This window comes from Ursus americanus, chromosome 33 (genome assembly GCF_024610735.1).
Source record: "Ursus americanus isolate L20-20 chromosome 33, mUrsAme1.1.p, whole genome shotgun sequence".
Classification (NCBI taxonomy): domain Eukaryota; kingdom Metazoa; phylum Chordata; class Mammalia; order Carnivora; family Ursidae; genus Ursus; species Ursus americanus.
In genome coordinates, this window is record NC_142159.1 from 16,915,422 (window position 1) to 16,933,566 (window position 18,145).

General features: G+C 57.8%; 1 protein-coding gene across 4 annotated transcripts; it reads right to left on the reverse strand.

The window, feature by feature from the left end:
* Positions 1-1,227: 1,227 nt before the first annotated feature.
* Positions 1,228-17,976, reverse strand: SLC66A1 (solute carrier family 66 member 1). 4 transcript variants are annotated; one of them, XM_045782471.2, is made up of 8 exons: positions 17,907-17,976; positions 14,741-14,909; positions 7,691-7,820; positions 6,999-7,086; positions 6,342-6,484; positions 6,108-6,200; positions 5,428-5,613; positions 1,228-4,853 (listed from the first exon to the last, which is right to left on the reverse strand). In XM_045782471.2, the coding sequence occupies exons 2-8, from the start codon at positions 14,902-14,904 to the stop codon at positions 4,782-4,784; spliced, it is 876 nt and encodes a 291-aa protein (XP_045638427.2). In that variant the 5' UTR covers positions 14,905-14,909; positions 17,907-17,976; the 3' UTR covers positions 1,228-4,781. The 4 variants fall into 4 exon arrangements, with proteins under 4 accessions (XP_045638427.2, XP_045638426.2, XP_087714861.1 ...); XM_045782470.2 differs by having other exon boundaries at positions 14,741-14,906; positions 17,907-17,947; XM_087858735.1 differs by lacking the exon at positions 17,907-17,976 and adding an exon at positions 13,485-13,734 and having other exon boundaries at positions 14,741-14,867.
* Between the last annotated feature and the right edge of the window lie 169 nt (positions 17,977-18,145).

Here is an 18,145-nt window from a genome sequence, read left to right on the forward strand (position 1 = left end):
AGTATGTCTTATTCTAAACAGTAAGTTAAATAAATGTTAAAAATTACCTATCATAGAAGTGAAAATGCTTATTTTCTTAATATAACTAAATATGTAAAACCTTCAGCAGGAAAACCAGATTACTTAATCATACCTTGTCAGGTTGTTACTTTAACCAGAACCTACCTGCTTCGCTACAAATATTTGGAGTGAGGGCAACTCTCTTTTCCACCCTCGGGAAGCGGATGATCTCTTAAACAGGCAACTTCTTTACAATGAGTTGGTGCTATTTTTGTTTCATAAAAACTTTGGTTATAATTTGCATCACCAACACCGCAATTCACTTTCTTTAAAAAGATCGAGTTTGGAATATAAACATTTTATATAAATTCATAATTCAAAGAAATTAAGTTTCTAAAATATATTGAAATGTGGTACAAATAGTTTTTAATGCTTTACTTTTAATTTTCTATTCTTAGTTACTTTCTATCTTTCAAAATACTCATCCAGGGGCGCCTGGGTGGCTCAGTCGGTTAAGCGTCCGATTCTTGATTTCGGCTCAGGTCATGATCTCGAGGTCGTGCGACTGACCCCTGCATCAGGCCCTGTGCTCAGCATCCTGCCTGTCCCTCTCCCTCTGCCCCTCCCCCCGCACGAGCACTCACTCTCAAATGTTTTTAAAAAATGTTACTTCATAGACATACTCCTACCACTGTTCTGTACCTTCTTTATGCAACTTTTTAAAAGTTTTTTTTTTTAAGATTTTATTTGAGAGAGAGCGACAGAGTGGGGAGGAGTGGGAGAAGCAGGCTGACCACCGAGCCCAACACATGGCTCTCGAAGCTCCATCCCACGACCCTGGGATCATGACCTGAGCCAAAGGCACACACTTAACCGACTGAGCCACCCGGGAGCCCCATCCCTAAAGTTTTTATCTAATCTCTACACCCAACATGGGGCTCGAACTCACGACCCCAGGATCGAGTCACACGCTCCACCGAGCCAGCCAGGCGCCCCATCTTTGAGCAGCTTTTCGATGTAAATGCTCGATTAGTGCTTCCTGGAATGAACAGACTGTCGCATACATACAGATCTTCGACCTGTCCAGTGAGTGAAACCCTTCAGTTCCTCGTGCCTACTGCCATTGGGGTCACTTGTAATGACTGGAAAGGAGTCGAAACGTTGCACGATGTAGTACGTTCTTACACCCGTAACTTCCCACGCACACTTAGTAAATCGCTCGCTTGATCTTTTTTCAAATGGCTTTATTGAGATAGAATTCATACACCATACACTTCCATGTCGACTGTGCAAATTCAGTTCTGGGATTGTGCGTTACGTGCCTGTCTCCTTCACCAGACTGAGGGCTCCTTGAGGGACAGTGTTTCGGGCATTCACTCACTCAAACGTTTACTGAGCACCTACTGTGTACTGGTGAGCAGGACAGAAGCCTGCCCGTACGGTGGTGGGGGTGGGGAAGCGCTTATGAATAAAAATCCTCTTACGGAGCACAGCTGTGCTGGGCGCAGAGATCCCCGTGGGTGGCTGTGTCCTCACGGCTGCCACAGGGCCAGGGGACTGATAATAGTTTTCAGGTGAATGGGGTCAACGGGCAGCAGAAGGCACGTCCCACTCCCGCCACGGGGCTAACACTAACGTGGGTCAGGTTAGTGTGTAGAAGTTCCGACAGGCAGTTAGGTCTCAGCACCTGGCTGGCTACCCAGCGGCCTTTGCGGTCCCTCCATTCTGCAACGGTGAAAGCCAAGTCCATTGGCAGAAGAGGTAAAGAGGGGAGTGAGCTGTGGGTGGCTCCCCTTTCTCAGCTTTGGGGAATGAAGGCCATGTCCACGCTGTGGCTTAAAAAAATCCCAGGTTTGCTGAATAACCCTGAGCTGGGAGGGCTTGGGGCCACATGCTGAGGATGGGCACGCTGGGCCCCTCCTCCTGCTTTGTAGGAGACTGCCACCTGCCTGCCAGCCAGCTGTTCCTGCCCCCCAGGATCGGGGGGGGGGGCACTGGGCCCAGGCACTGTGCGAGGCGTTTGCATACATGGCATCTCAGTCCATAGTTAAAATATGAACCGCCAAGGTAGGGCTCTTTAGGGGTGACTGGCCCAGCCTCCTGCTCCCCATGAGTGTCCAGAGGGAGAATCCCTCCGGGACAAAGACAAGTGACAAGTGCGGGCCCCCTTTCTTGGCTGAGGTGGGGCCTGAAACCTAGATGCAGACCTGCACTGAGCCCGCGTGTCAGGAGGGAGGACGGGTCTACAGTGGGGTCTACGGCGGGAGCGCTCATCCGTTCGGGCCACCCCTGGCCTGCAGCCAAGTCCCCGGGGAAAAGGGAAGTCCACCGGAGCACCTCTCACTTCCGTGACCCCACCCGCCTGCCCACGGGGCCCCGTCAGTGCGGTGGGACTAATGGACCCGTCCGCCGGGGGCTGGGGAGGCTCGGCCCCGGAGCAGCTCGTGTGGTCATCGTGCACCAGCCCCTCAGCCAGTGCCAGCGCCGCCGCGTGAGCTCCTCCACCACCACCACTCCCTCCTCCATCGGACAGGGCGCTCCCCGGCCCGTGCCACAGCCATCAGACCCGGGGCTCCCCGAGGAGGAAGGGATGAGGTCACCCTCCCAAGGCGAGGGCTTCCGGGCAGGGCTGTGACGTGTCAGCTCTTAGCCAGGCAGCTGGGGCCTAGGCTCGCACTTGGGGCTCTTGCTGCCATACTCAGGGAGCCCCCCGGTTACCATCCAGCAAGGTCACAGGCCTGGGTGGAGCCAGACGCTGGCTGGCAAAGGGCACCTGAACCAGACCCAGGCCAGAGCCAGCTGGGGCCCGGGGCCTGGGGGCACCTTCGCCTAGGACGGGGCGGGGGGCTGGGAAGTGGGAAGGGAGGAGGGATGGAATGGTGTTCGAAAAGCTGCTGGACCTCGAGCAAGCTGCTTGATCCCACAAAGCCTGTTTTCCATCCGTAAACTGGCCATCCTAACCACACCTACCCCGTAAGGGCCCAGCCCAGCCCAGCCCTCAGCAAGCGCTCAACAAACCCCATCCCGGGGTACACACAGGGCTCCACGGGGCTACGCAGGCATGACCCAGGATGTGCGCGGGGGAGACTGGCCCGACTTGGCCTCACTGCCCACCTGACCCTGAGGCGGCTCTCCCTGGTCTCCCCGGACCCCAATTCCTGCCTTCTCTCCCCCTACCTGCTGTGAGCCACTGCCCTGGCCGCGCCCCACGACCCTGTCCACACTCAGCCTGGCTTTCAAGCGGCCCCAGCTCCAGGCCTGTGCACACACCCTGCCCCTTCCCAACTTGCCTCTGCTTTCAGGATTCAGCTCCAGGGCCCCTCCTCCATGAAGCCTTCCCTGCGGAGTCTCCTCATTCTGATGCCACTTTGTACCTTCTGGTCAAAGGCCTTACCCCCAGGGCCTGGCAGCTGTGTTCCCTCCATGAGGACAAGGACCAGAGCCGGGTCACCCCCCTCCCAGACACCCAGCACAGCCTGGGCCGGTGGAGGCTGCCCTCCGCCAGTCTATGCGGCACCAAACCGGGCAGCGGGCCCGGCTGCCGAGCTCCGTCCTGTCCCCGGGGCAGGAAGAGGAGATTCGGAAAGCCTGAGCCACAGCTTCTCTCCCTGACCGACCCTCAGGCAACCACAGGGTCAGGGCCAACAAGTGGACTCAGAACGGGGCCTGGGAGACAGAGTGAAATTGGGGCCCAGGACTGGAGCTCAGGGCTGAGCCCCGTCCTCCTCTCCTCCCTTCCCACTGCTCTTGCACCTCCTCCTGCCTGCCATGCTCCCCACCACTCCTATCTCCAGCTCATCCTTCTGCATGGCACCTCCTCCAGGAAGGTCTCCCTGATCTGCAGGGAGATCTGGACGTGCCTCTGCTCCAACTGAAAATTATCAAAGCTAACCTTGACAGAGTGCTTACTACATGCCAGACTGCGGGGCTAACCTCCTCTAATTACACCGTCTCATGAGGACATACATCCCATTTCACGGATGATGCAACTGAGGCACAGGCCCGCAAAGAGGCAGAACCGAGATCCGAACCTTAACTATTCTGCTGCTTCCTGAGCACAGAAGGGCCGGGACCCTGTCATTCTCGCTGCTGTATCCTCACCCCCAGGCGTGGGGTCTGTTACAGAGAAGCAGGTGAGAAAACCCGAGGTCCCCCGAGGCCGGACAGTTCGCTCCTGCTCGGCTCTGCCATATCCCAACCTTGAGGCCCCCACCAGGGACCCGGAAGCTGGGGCCCGGATCCCTGAGCGCTGCTGCTGCCCAGAGCAGCCCGGACCCCGGCACCTCGGGGAAGGAGCAACAGGAGGAGGCCTCGCTGGGCGGGTACCGTTTACTGGGCAGTCTGCAGTCAACAGGGCAGTCCTGGGAACACCTGGCTGCCGCCGCGCCCCGGTCCAGGGGGTGTGCAGGCAGATGGAAGGAGGGGACTCGAGGGGCGCCCACTGCCTCCCAAGGGGCCGAGGTCTCAGCTGCAGCCCCTCCCTTCAGGCTCCGAGGGACGGCAGCCTCGGACTCTGGGGTGTGTCCCAAGGGGGTGGGGCCTGGCCCCGGCGCCCCTCTCGCTCCCGGCTCCCTGAAGAGCCAGGCAGTCAGTCAGGGTTCCTGGAAGTTGCCAGGAGGTTTCGGAGGTCGGGGAGGCAGCTGGGCTGGGCCCTTCAGGTGACCCCGGCTTCCTCCACGGCCCAATCCAGGGTCAGCAGCACCGTGTCTGCCCACACTTGTCCCTTCCTGGGAGCGGCATCTGGAGGTTCCCCGTTGTCCTGGGCTTGGCCTGCGTCCGGGTCAGCTGGGGAGGAGGGGCTGGCGCTCCGAGGAGGTGGCGGTGTCCCTATACACCAGAAACTGTATGGAGATCTGGAGGGGCCAACGTCAAGGCCAAACGGAGCAGAGTCTGGGACGGATATGCTCTTCCCTCCCTCTCACCCTGTCCCTCCCCGACAGGCCACCGTCTCAAGCTGCAGCCCCTCCCTTGAGGCTCTGGGGACAGCTGCCTCCCCATTCCCGCTTGCACTCCGCTGGCCTGGAGGGGCCCATTTCCCCCTATTCCTCAGGGCCTTTGCACAGGCTGAGTCGGGACCACCCCTCCCTTGCCGTTGCCTGACTCCTTTCTTCTCCTGCCGGCGGTTTAAATGGCACTTGCGGGGGCCTTCGCTGAGCTTCTACACCAAGACAGCCCCCGGCGTGACACCGGGCAGGTTTTCCCCGCAGTGCCCAGCACCCCCGCGCAGTGGGTGCGACCGCCTCCTCGCCGGGCTGGGAGCTCCCGGGCCACTCCGTGCTTGCTCCCTGCTGATCTGGTGCCCAGGCGGGGTGCCGGGCACACGGAGGTTCGCTCTCAGATGCAGGGATGGAGGGGGAAGCCGCGTGCGGCGAGCGGAGGCTGCCACGCACCCCCCGCCCGCGCCCGCGCCCCGCCCCCGAAGGATACGACGGTGTCGAGCAGCAGCACGCCCAGGCTGCCCACCAGCCAGGGCAGGTGATGCAGCAGGTAGCTGCCCTCGCTCTGGCCCGCCTCGGGGTGTTTGAGCAGCACGCTCGCCCCGTACAGCGCGTTCCCCAGCATCACCAGGGCGAACAGCGAGTAGGAGATGCCCTGTGTCGACTTCCTCAGGAACTGGGGGTAGGGTGGGGGTGGGGGGGGTCAGAGGCCTCAGACAGGGCTCCCGTCCCTCTGCCCCGTCCCTCTGCCCCGTCCCACGGGGCCTGCTCTGAGCCGGCGTCTCACTGTGCGCCCGGCCAGCACGCCCACAACCCGCCCCAGGTCCCCGGGCACCCGCGGGCCCAACGCGGCTTGCCCTCCGGCCCCTCCGGCCCCTCGCAGCCCCGCCAGCCTCCCCGGCACCACCACGCCCCTTTCTCCCCTCTTCTCAGGATGATGGGCTGAGCCCCTGGCCTCCACCTGACCGCTGCTTCTCTGAGACACACACAGGACACCTGTGCCCCTCAAGACACCTGTGCCCCCTCGTGCTCACTTCCCAGAGGAGCAAACTGAGGCCCGGAGTCCCGGATTCACTCGCGCAAGCCAACTGGGAGTCTGAACCCAGACCTTGGGCACCAAGACCCCACACCTTGCCCCGGGGGGCCCACCCGCCCCTGCCCGAGGCTCACGTTGGTGCGGATCTGAGGCAGGCGGGACAGCAGGTACAGCACGCTGGAGACAGAGCCGATGACGAAGCCGATGACCTCCTGCTGAGTGAAGGGCTGAGAGGGCAGGGGGCTGCTCAGGGGTCCCGGAGGGGCGAGAGGTGCAACGTGACATCCCAGGCTCCCTGGGAGAGGGCCATGCCCTTGGGACGGGCCGGTCCCCACCCCGCACGCCCCCGTCACACACCCACACCTCACCTTACTGCCGGGCTCCACGGACAGGAGCGTCCGGCCCCGGAAGACCTCCCTCGGGGCAGCCGCAGGGCCAGCGCTCCTCAGCAGCGGGACGGCACACGCCATGCCCGAGACGAACAGCAGCACGGAATTGATGGGGGCAGACACTGGACAGGAGACAGGAGGGAAGCCGAGGTCAGGTATCAGTGGCAGCAAAGAGACCACGACTGGAGTCCTGGCCTTGCCCTTCGGGGGCTGTGTGACTCTGGGCAAGTAACCTAACCTCTCTGAGCTTTAACGCCTCATCTGTAGAAGGGGTGTCTTAAAGGCACCCTTCTCCTCGGGTTGTAAAGGAGAGATGAGGGCGGGGGGGCAGGAGGGGGTCACCCAGAGCACAAATGCTCATGAGACAGCCCCACCCCCAAGTGCCTCCATCTGCCCTCGACTCCCGCCCCTTCTCAATCTTCGGGGGCAGCAGAGACCTGAGTCCTTGTCCTCATCTCCTCAGCTCCAAGCCCAGGGCCAGGTACAGAGGAGCAGCTGAAGCCACGTTTGCGGAATGAGACTCAAGAGGAGGGAAGTCCCTGCGGTCCCGCCCGGGGGTGCGAGCTGCCCTCCGCCTCTAGCTCGCAGCCAGAGCCCGACGGCGCGGCGGGAAGGAAGCCGGCTCCCCACACTCACACGGAGAGGGGCGCTTCTTAAACTTGTAGTGGAAGTAGAGGGACAGCATCAGCAGGTCCGCCAGCACGTAATACACCGCCGTGTAGGTCTGCGAAGCAAGTGGAGGTTGTCAGCCGCCGCGAGGCCCGACCCAGTTCACCTCTCTGACCTTCTGTCTCCTCCTCTGTGTCTACCCGGCAGGAGAGAGCAGGCCGGCGCAGGGCCCGGCCTGGACACAGGGAGGAGAGGCGGCAGGCGCTCCTGGTCGGGGCAGAGCGGGACTCAGAGGTTAAGGGAGGGCTCTGGTTTGGCCCGGCACAGGAGCCGGTAAAGCCGTACTGTCCTGGTGGGGAAGACGATGGGTTCCTGACTGGGATTCCTGGCCCCTGCCCAGCGCCCCCGCCCCACAAGGGAAACCTTTCCTCCTCTGGGGCCCCACACCCGGGCAGCTCAGTCAGGATCTCAGCACCCCGAGCCAACCTCCGGTTTGATGTGCCCATGTTGCAGCCAGAGAAACTGAGGCCCAGGGAAGGGTACCAACCAGCCGGCTGTCACGCCGCACGGCGGGGCACAGGGCGCTCTCTCCAGCGTGGGGCCGTCACTAGAGGCGCAGTGGGGCCGGATACAGGAGCCAGGGCGCCCCCACTGGCCGCCTCGGCGCCTCTGCCACGGTCGTCCGGGCCGCCCGCCCCTGCGTCCCCTGTCGGACCCACCTGCAGGGGCAGCTGGTCAGCGAGGAAGGAGCCGATGAGGTTGCAGGAGTCTCCTCCGATCCAGCCCAAAAGGAACCACAGGGACAGCGCCTGGTCCATGTTGCCCGCCCTGCAGGCCTTGATGTACTGGCTGCGGCAGAGGGAGAAGACGCGGGCTCAGGGCAGGAGCGGGGCCCGGCCGGGAAGCAGGAAAGTCACCTGCGAGCCCAGGGGGCGCCCCCGGGAGCCTTCTGTGCCCTTGGCGGATTCCTAGCAGCGCATTCCCTTGCAGCCAGGGAGCTCCGGGGCAGGTGCGCCTTTCCAGAGTCATCCACAGCATTCCTCAGCTTCCCCTCCAGAGCACCCTCGAGTCCCCCAGTGGGGACCTGGAGCTGTGTGTCAGGCCCCAAGAACCATGTCACGGGGACCCTGCACTCTTTCTTCTCTGGAGGGGCAGCGGGGGGTGGAAGGGCGGGGGCGGTGGCAGGGAGCCGCGGCCTGGCACTGCCCTGTCTCCAGGAGTGGTTGATGAGAAGATGGGCCAAACCACAGCCCGTGACCTTCAAAGGGCAATGAGGCAGGACGGGCCACGGCCCCCAGAGCGTGGCTTCGGATATTCTGGTTGTTTTCTCAAAGGCCAAGTGTCAGCAGGAGCTCAATGCTGACCAGAGGCTCACAGCACCTCAGGCAGAGTTCTGAACCTGAAGACCCCCCCGAGGGCAGGCCTGTTCAATGATGCTCGTCCTGGGGGACTGGGCAGGTCAGGGCACACGGCCACCTGGAGCCAGGATCACCGCCAGCCCCTGAGCCAGCCCCTCCCTCTCCAGGCACTCTGAACTTTCATAAGACCGCCATTTACGCTTTAATTTGCAGTTTAATCCTCTGTGTGCATTTCTTTTATTTATCATTATTATTTTTTTGAGGGGAGGGGCAGAGAGAATCTTTTTAAAATTTTTATATTTATTTATTTATTTGAGAGACAGTCAGAGCACGAGCAGGGGGAGGGGCAGAGGGAGAGGGAGAGAGAGAGAATCCCAAGCAGAGTCAGGGCTGAGCTTGGAGCCCGATGCCGGGCTGGATCTCACGACTGAGACCATGACCTGAGCCAAAACCAAGAGTGGGCGGCTTAACGGACTGAGCCACCCAGGTGCCCCTCGTCTGTGTGTTTTTAAACAAAACGGGACTCAATGGCACCTCGCCCCCCCCCAATACCAAGTCAGAAACTGAGAACGCCCGCTATGGCTTGGTTCTTCCCACGGCCAAACTTCCTTCTCCTCCCGAGGAGACATCCGCTCCCCACCCCCCACCCCTGCTCCCACCCCCCTCACCCCGTCCACATGCCTTTCTGCCTCCTATCCCAGCCTGGTTCCCCTTGAATCTGTCCTCCCTCTCAAGGATCTTTCCAAAACCCCAGGCTCGCCACAATCATTCCGAGCCTCTGCTGCGCTTCAGGGAGGCCCCATGGCCGAGCACGGCCTTCCGAGGCCCCCAGGGCCAGCTGTCCCCCTGCCCCCTCCACCAGGACTCATTTCCCTTTCTCCAGACTCTTCATCGGCAGGCAGTCAGCCCATTCCCTCCTCTTCCTCTTTGTCTTTCGTGGCTCAGGACATATCACTTCCTCCCCACGGCCTTCCCTGACACGAGCTCGCCAGTGTCCTCTGCTTCCTCCTTTGTAACACGGGACATCCCTGTCCCCCCTGGACTCAAGCCTCCCGAGGGCAGGAAGAGTGTCCAGCACAGGCCTGGCACCAGGGAGGCCCCTAATTAAGGTCTATCCTAGGGCCCTTAAAGCCCCTTCTAGGACATGCGACCATAAATTGCAGGGAAAGTGATTTTCTCATACCCAACGAAGGCTGAGTCCTGAGGAGGGGCAGGAGGGTGGCTGCCCTTCCTGCTGTCACCTAGGGGCTCTCTCCCAGGCCCCTGACGCTGCTCACTGGTTAACCAGCCAGGCTCAGGCAGGGCCAGCATTATGTCACAGCAGGAAGGGGAAGCCTCGGCCAGCTCCTCAGAGAGCCCCACGGCAGCTCTCAGTCTGGAACAGGGCGTCTCTCTCCCTCAGCCTGCATCGGTCACCCACACCTGTCCAGTCAGCCCACAAAGGGTGTCTCCAATGCCCCCTGATACTGCTGCTTGCTAGATGGCTTACACGGCCTCCAGGGTGGCCTCCCTGCCTCCAGTCTCACTCCCTGTCCCTCCAGTCCTTCTTCCCTGTGACTCCCAGACTGCCTTTTAAAGGTAGTCAGAATGGAAGCTCTGCAAAGGCAGGGATGGCCTCTGCTGTGTTTACTTGCAACACACCTACTACGGCACTGGGAACAAGCTAATCCAATAAAAATGTCAAGTGCACAACGGGGTACTAGGATAATTCCATGGGGGGATGACAGTCTCTTAAACACACAGTACTGAGCCAACGGGATAGCTCCATGCAAAAGAGGGAGGCTGGACCCCTACCCCACACCACATACAAAATACAACTCAAACTGTTATCAAAGACCCATTAAAAAGAAAACCACAGGCCCAAGATGGAGTCACTTAGGCCAAATCACCGAACAGGGGCTTAGTAACTAACCGAATCGCATTTCGACCTCGCCCAGGAATGTAGTCTTAATCGGTCAGGAATTTTCTGGTCAGTAGCAATGATGTAATCTGTCACATGGGCCCTCTCCATCCCCCACAAAGGAAGATGAGATCATCTACTAAGACCCCCCTGCAGGGAAGTGAACTCGTCTGATATATCCTTTTTTTTTTTTTTGCTAATAATTTCTTGCCTCACCTTCTTTCCTATAGAAAACCCCCATTTTATACAACTCCTTAGAACATCTCTCTATTCGCTAGACGGGCCGCTGCTCACTTCACGAATGGCTTAATAACACCAATCGCGCCTTCCCGTGAAGCCAGCAGAATTTTGTTTTTAACAGACCTAATTTAAAAGCTAATTTATTATATTGTGATTTATAATAAGAAACATAGAGGTGCCTGGGTGGCTCAGTCAGTGAAGTATCAAGACTCTTGGTTTCGGCTCAGGTCATGATCTCGGGGTCCTGAGATCGAGCCCCACTTCCGGCTCCACACTGGGCTTGGGGCCTACTTAAGAGCCTCTCTCCCCCTCTTGCTCTGCCCTCCCCTCAAAGAAAGAAAGAGAGAGAGAGAGAGAAAGAAACAAACAGACAGACAAACAGACGTATCTTTGGTCTTCACCCCATCGCTGGCAGAAAGTTCCCAGAACTTTTGGAATTTCCTAAGTGATTTGCGCAATAAAGGTGCCTTTTGTTAGTTAATGAGGTGACTTTTGGAAAGCCTCTGGGTCACCTAAAGATGAGGGCTCGCTGCCCTGTGATTAAACCTTTTGAACTTTCAGTCCGACCCCCCCCCACCTCTGGGGAGGGGAGAGGGGCTGGAGATGGAGTTCAGTCGCCAATGGCCAAGGATGTCCTGAATCATTCCTGTGCAGTGAAGCTTCCAGAAGCCTCGAACGGACAGGTTCCGAGAGCTTCTGGGTCAGTGAACGCGCGGAGGTTCAGGGAGAGGGTGGCCTGGGAGCGGGGCCGGAAGCTCCGTGCCCGTCGGCTTCCCTGGGCCCGAGCATCTCTTCCAGCTGCCTGTTCCCTGTTACACCGTTTCGCATAAACCAGTGATCCGTGAGTCAAACGTTTCTGCCTTCCGTGAGCTGCTCTAGCAAACTAACCAAACCCGAGTGGGGGGTGTGCCGGGACCTCCGACCTATGGCTGGTCTACACCTATCAGAAGCAGAGGGGACAACCTGAACCTGTGACTGACATCTGGAGGGGGAGGGGCCGTCCCGTGGGACGGAGCCCTCAACCTGTGGGAGCTGATGCCGTCCGAAGTAGACACTGTCCGAACAGCGGTAAAAGCTTGGCTGTGGGGAAAAAATACACACGGACGCCGGCGTCCGAATCAGGCACATCTATAAAACTGTTAGAGGAAAAGATAATGAAAGAAGGCTTGACTACCTCCACTTTGACCTCAAACTTTCTATACTTTTTTTGTTGTTGTTAAGCAGGCTCCACGCCCAGCACAGGGCTTGAACTCACCACCCTGAGATCAAGACCTGAGCCAAAACCAAGAGTTGGAGGCTTAACTGACTGAGCCACCCAGGCGCTCCTTGACCTCAAACCTTCTAACTGATGAAGTTCTTCTTTCTAGCTTATGCCTTAACTCAGGCAAAAGACCCCGTGGGCAAAGCGTCCTGGGAAGGGAACCGAAACTACCCACTGAAGCAACAGGGACTGCCTGGCATCCGGGAGACCCGCACCGACGGAGCCCAAGACAAAGACCCACCTGACTTCACCGCCCCCCCCTGCGTGCACGCACCAAGCACTGTCCCACACTTCCCTCATATAATTCTGGAAGTATTTTCAGCACTTGGGAGACGGTCTTAGAAACACCAGTCCGTGGTTTTCCCGGTGTTGGCCTCACAGAAATAAATCCCTTTCTCGTTTCACCACCACTCATGTCTCTGCCTTTGGATTTTGTTCAGTGGCGAGGGGCTGAACTTGACCTGGCTGGGCTCCCCCAGAGCCAGGTGCTCCTGCGTCCCTGTGTCCCAGTTACAATCGGGTAAATCTCTGTTACTTGGATTAGGCGACGACGTTTTTTAGATAGGACACCAAAAGCACAAGGAAAAACGAAAAAAGAGATAAACTGGACATCATTCAAATGCAGAACTTCTGCGTTTCAAAGGACGCAAACAAGAAAGTGAAAAGAGAACCCACAGAATGGGAGAAAATATTTGCAAATCGTGAGGCTGTTGTATCCAGAATGGATAAAGAACACTTACAACTCAGGGGCGCCTGGGTGACTCAGTCGGTTAAGCTCAGGTCATGATCTCAGGGTCCGGGAATCAAGCGCCCCATCGGGCTCCCTGCTGGCAGGGGGGCCTGCTTCTCCCTCTCCCTCTGCCCCTCCCCGCCATTCGAGCACGCTCTCTCTCTCTAATAAATACAATCTTAAAAAAACGAAGAACTCTTACAACTCAACAACAAAAGGGCAAATAATCCGACTGAAAAATAGGCAAAGGATCGGAACAGACCTTTTTCCAAAGAAGATAAACAGATGGACAAAAATCACATGACAAGGGGCGCCTGGGTGGCACCGCGGTTAAGCGTCTGCCTTCGGCTCAGGGCATTCTGGGATCGAGCCCCACATCAGGCTCTTCCGCTATGAGCCTGCTTCTTCCTCTCCCACTCCCCCTGCTTGTGTTCCCTCTCTCGCTGGCTGTCTATCTCTGTCGAATAAATAAATAAAATCTTTAAAAAAAAAAAAATCACATGACAAGCTACTTAACATCACTAGCCATGAGGGAAATACAAATCATCAACTACAGTAACCCTTCCGGCCCATCAGGGTGGCTATCATGGAACACACAGAAAATACGCATCGATGAGGCTGGGGACAACCTGGACGCCCACACGTCGCTGCAGGGAATGGAAAACGGTACAGCCTCTTTCGAAAACAGTCTGACAGCTCCCTGGTAAAAAAGACCACCACAGGCAGTGCCCGGCTGGCGGGCTCAGTCTGGGGCACACGCGACTCTCGATCTCGGGGTTGTGAGTTTGAGCCCCACATTGGGTGTAGAGATTACCTTAAAACAATAATAAAATCTTTAAAAAAAAAACTATATATATATATAAAACCAGAGACCCCAAACGACGTCACTAGGGCTAGGCCGAGTCATGAAACCAGGGCTTAATAATGTTTTTTAAACATCCTTAAAAGATTAACCAGAGTTACCCTCTGACCCGGCAATTTCACTACGTAAGCATATACCCAAGAGAAGTCAAAACACATGTACCCACGAAAACTTGCACACGAATGTTCACAGCAGAAACAGACCATACGCGCACCAGCGGACGCGTGAATAAAACGTGGTATGTATCACACAGCGGAACATGACAGCTACAGCACGGGTGAGTCTTCAGGACGTTCTGTTAAGTGAAAGAAGATGGTCTTTCACACGCTCTACGATCCCATTTACAGGAGATGTCCAGAGTTGGCAAATCCAGGAGACGGGAGGCAGACGGGTGGCCGCCAGGGGCTGGGAGCTTCGGGGGAAAGCAGGAATGACTCATTTGTTTGGGGGTTTCTTTTTAGGGTGATGAAAGTGTTCTAAAACTGATTATGGCATCGGATACACTAAAAACACTGAATTATACATGGAAATGGGCTAATTATATGGTATGTGGACTCTGGCCATAAAGCTATTTTTAGAAAATGCTGAGCTCCTGATTAAACCCTTATCTTTCTCCCTCAGGATAAAGAGCCCGTTTCCTAACAGTGGAGAAGCCTCACATTACAGGGCCCATGGTGACCTCTTCGACCTCACCTCTCCCTGTGCCCCTGACCCCCATACACTCTGTCCAGCCATGGGATTGTGCCCAAAGGCCCCGAGTCCCGTGCTTTACATACACTCCTTTGTGCCATCCTCACGGCCCCCCCGGGAGGCCGGGAACAACATTCCCATTTTGCAGATGAGGAAGTAAGTAAGGAGCAAGCCAAGTGACTCTCCCAGGTCACAGTGTGTCCCTGTCCCTCAATCACAGCAGTGGTCACACGATCTTGCAATCACCGCTCGTCCACCCGTCACCAGACTGTCACAGGACAAGGGCTGTGTTTGGGGCACCTCAGCCCTCCCACCCCTCCGCTTCTTCCCTTCTTAGCTGTGCAGCCTAGAGCAAGGGACTTAGCCTCTCCGGCTTTCCGTTCCCTCCTAAGTAGGGACAGTAACTGTACCTATGTCACAGGGTCATGGGGCTTAAATGAGGTAAAAACATGCCAAGTGCTCGGAACACGTAGCGTGCACTGAACAAACAACAGCAAGGGTTAATACTGTTACTATCATCTGTGTGTCGGCATTGCCCAGCACAAGGTGGGGCCTAGAGGGGGCTTCAGGGCAGGGCCCTCCAGGGTGGGCTGGAAATCAGTGAGTGGGACTTGTGGAAAGAGTACGTGTAGCCTTGAGTCTGGAGAGGCCCAAGGCGGGTCAGGCAGACCCTCCCCCAGGCGGTGCCTGAAGCCATCGCCGCAGCCCGCACCCCTGCCACTACTCACGGGAAGGTGGATGCTGCAAAACAGATGATGGAGATCAAGCCCAGGCCCACGCTGGCCTCGTCCCAGCCGTCCTGGGCGCATTCGCCGAACACGTCCCATATCCACTGGCGGGAACCATTGGGGCAGTCGGAGAAGTTGCCGAAGCCCAGCTTCTGCCAGACCATGGCTGCTGCGGGATGGAGGGAGGGTTGGACAGGGAGAAGAGAGAGGGGGCCTTTAGCCTTGGCAGGTCTGGATCCCGTGCCCCGCCCCCAGCTACGCCCATCCCCGGTTTTATCGCCCGGCGCAGATCAAGTCTCTGAACCCGAGGGCACAATGAGCTTGGAGCACAGAGATCGAAGCACACGTGTGACAGACCAGCGGTGCAGGGGCAGCACGGGGTCTGCGGTCAGGGACAAGGGTGTTCAAATGCCAGCTTTAGGGGTGCCTGGGTGGCTTGGTTGGTTAAGCGTCTGTCTTCGGCTCGGGTCATGATCCCAAATCCTGGGATCGAGTCCCACATCGGGCTCCTTGCTCAGCACGGAGACTGCTTCTCCGTCTGCCTGCCGCTCCCCCTGCTTGTGCTTGCTCTCTGACAAATAAATACATAAAATCTTTATAAATAAATAAATAAATAAATTTAAATTAAATTTTTTAAAAATGCCACCTTTAGCACCCGTCAGTGCTGCGACTGGGCAAGTACCGCAGCCTCCCTGTGGGTCAGTTCCCTCATCTGTAAAAGGGGTGATCACAGTGCCTCCTTCATAGTCGTCCTGACCCTTACATGCATTCATACAGTGAACCCTTGGCTCACTTCCTCACTTCCTTACAGCTCTCCAATGTTTACATTGTTTCCGATCTCATTTTGTAAGTTCCATCTGCAGACCAGGCCCCATTAAGTACATCTGTCATTGAAAGTAGGACTGTCCATCAACACGGTCAGAGCTGGCAAGTGGAGAATTCTAAGGGCAGGTGGGATGAAACGCATGTCAGGAAGGCTCTGCCCCCCCACCCCCCACCCCCACCCCGTGCCTGAGCAAACGCATGCTGGAGACTGTTGTGAAGGATAAGAGTCCAGGAGCAAAACCACCCTGCGGCCACTCTCTTCCTCCCTTTGCACCGGGTTAGGGAGAAAAGGAAGTGAATACATGCCCAGTGAGGGAAGGGGGCATCTGGAGGATTGTAGCTTGGCTCACAGGGCCCAGAGCACGGGGTGGGTGGTCCCTGATCTTGCACAGGGCATACACACAGCTCAGGACACTCTACGACACGCTCTGGGGGCTGCTGCGCATAGGGCCCATCATCTGGAGGTTCTGAACCAGCTAGGGAGCCAGTCTGGGCCCCAGGCCTGGCTTCTGGGAATGGGCCCACCTCCTGGTCAAACAGCGCAGTGAGGATGGATGTCCAGGGTTGCAAGAAAGCTTGACTGCATCCATAGGCTTGACAAGGGCCACAGCAGGGGTGCGTGCCTTGGAACCACGGAGGGCACATGCTCAGAGCTCAGGCTCAGTGTCTCCGGACTTCAGATCAGGGACTTTGGGTTTAAGAAGCAACCCCAGGGGCTCCTGGCTGGCTTAGTTGGTAGAGCATGTGACTCTTAATCTCAGGGTTGTGAGTTCAAGCCCCATGTTGGGTATAGGGATTACTTTAAAATCCTTTAAAAAAAAAAAAAAAGCAACCCCAGCTGATTCTGATGCACGCGGCCATGCACTGAGAAAGCCTACACTGGAGAAGGCATCTCGGGCCACACCCAAGCTTCTCTCTCGGATCCCAAGCTGAGTCAGGGAGATGCTTCCCACGGAAGTGGCAGGCCTCCAGGCTTCTGCACAGGTGGTCTCTTAGGAGTGTCCTTCTCCCCCTGGAGGGCCTGGTAGGGAGACACCGTTCTAACATGCCCTCTCAAAGACGCCTTGCCAAGCCTGGCTGGATGACACCTGTCACCTCTTCCCTTCCCCTCCTTCACATATCTGAAGAATGCTTACTACACTCCTCAGCTACTCCTGCTCCTCAAGGCCACACCTCCCCCTTCACCCTACCCTGGCCGTGATGGACCCTCAGGGCCAGCAGCACCAGCCGCACAGTGAAGGTTCAGACAGTGCTGGGGAAGAGAGAGAAGACAGAGAAAGAGGGAGACAGAGAGGGAGGAGAAGGGGAGGGCAGGTCAGGAAAGGGAAGGAGGGAAGGGGGGAAGGAGAGGAAAGAGGGGAAGGGGGAAGGGGGGAAGGGAGGAAGGGAGGAAGGGAGGAAGGAAGGAAGAAGGAAACTAGCTGTGAGCTCAGATAACCTAGGTTTGAGGAGCGAGCACTCTGGAATTGACCTGCCTAATGCCCACAAGTATAGAACTCCAGGGCAGGTCACTGAGCCTCAGAGTTCCAATCTGCAAAATGGGGGGATAACCTACGTACCCACCTTCGAGACCGACTGCAGAATTAAATGACTTAATCCAGGCCAAGGGATTAGAATGGCGCCTGGCACAGATTAAACACTCAGTAGTAATAGCCAGGGATGGCTATTACTCTACTTTGGTTGTAGCGTGTTCCTGCACTACCCTCCCCAAATCACAGGCGCAAAGCAGCCTTCGGTTAAGTGTTGCATGGACAAGACCCAGTCCTCACACTTTCAAACCCAGCTCCCCATGTACACACTTCAAAACTCGTCCCAGGCATAAGTGGGGAGAGGGCTATCTGGGCTCCCTGCAGAATGGCTCATGTGGAGGGGAGGAGAGTCCTCGCTGGTGGCTACCATACACTCCAGGCCTCCGGGTCGTTGGCCACCTGGTGACTCAGGGCAGCGCGGGCCGCCTGTTTGGCGGGGATAATGACAGGGCAGCTGCTGGGGTCAGCGCTCAAACGCCGAGAGGCCCCCTCCCCTGCCTGCCCCGGGGAAAACAAAGCCGTCGGAAACGATGGGGCCCGTCCCCCGGAACCAGGAGGTGAAAAGAAGACCCAGACCCCAAACCCTGGTCAGGCTGGTCCGAGAGACCATACTCGGGAGGGGGACGTATGCACCCGAGGGGCCACCTAATCCCGGCCCAGAGCCTCGTCTCCGGATCTCGAGCCCCAAGGAGGGGACAGAAGCCTAAGACGGTCCAGGGGCTGGAAGAGGTTGTTGGAAAGACGTGGCAGCGACGCCCCAGAGTCCCGACCCGCAGCCTTCGGGCTTGCCCCCAGCCTCACACCCGGCTCACCGCGTCAGGATCCGCCGCTGGTCCCGGCTTCTGGTTTCAGTCTGCACAGCCTGGATCAGCTGACCCGAAGCCCCGCCCCGCCCAGTCCCTGAGCCGCGTGGCTCCGCCTCCTGCGCCGCGCGCGGAGGGGGCAGCCCCTGGGGGCGGTGCGAGCGGTGCGAGCGAACCGAGCGTGCGCGGTGGGGCGGAGCGCGGCCTGTCCCTGCTCTCTCACCGCCTCCCGGCTCCTCCCCCGCGGC

What these genes read in the sequence shown, in the direction of transcription:
- SLC66A1 (XM_045782471.2), bottom strand. Translation starts at nt 14,904, where the DNA reads ATGGTCTGGCAGAAGCTGGGCTTCGGCAACTTCTCCGACTGCCCCAAT. An exon ending in TAAGAAGCGCCCCTCTCCGT is followed by an intron (nt 6,485 to 6,998) that starts GTGAGTGTGGGG and finishes TCTCCTGTCCAG; the next exon opens with TGTCTGCCCCCATCAATTCC. An exon ending in TGCTGCTGCTCGACACCGTC is followed by an intron (nt 4,854 to 5,427) that starts GTATCCTTCGGG and finishes TGGCCCCTCCAG; the next exon opens with ATCTCCATACAGTTTCTGGT.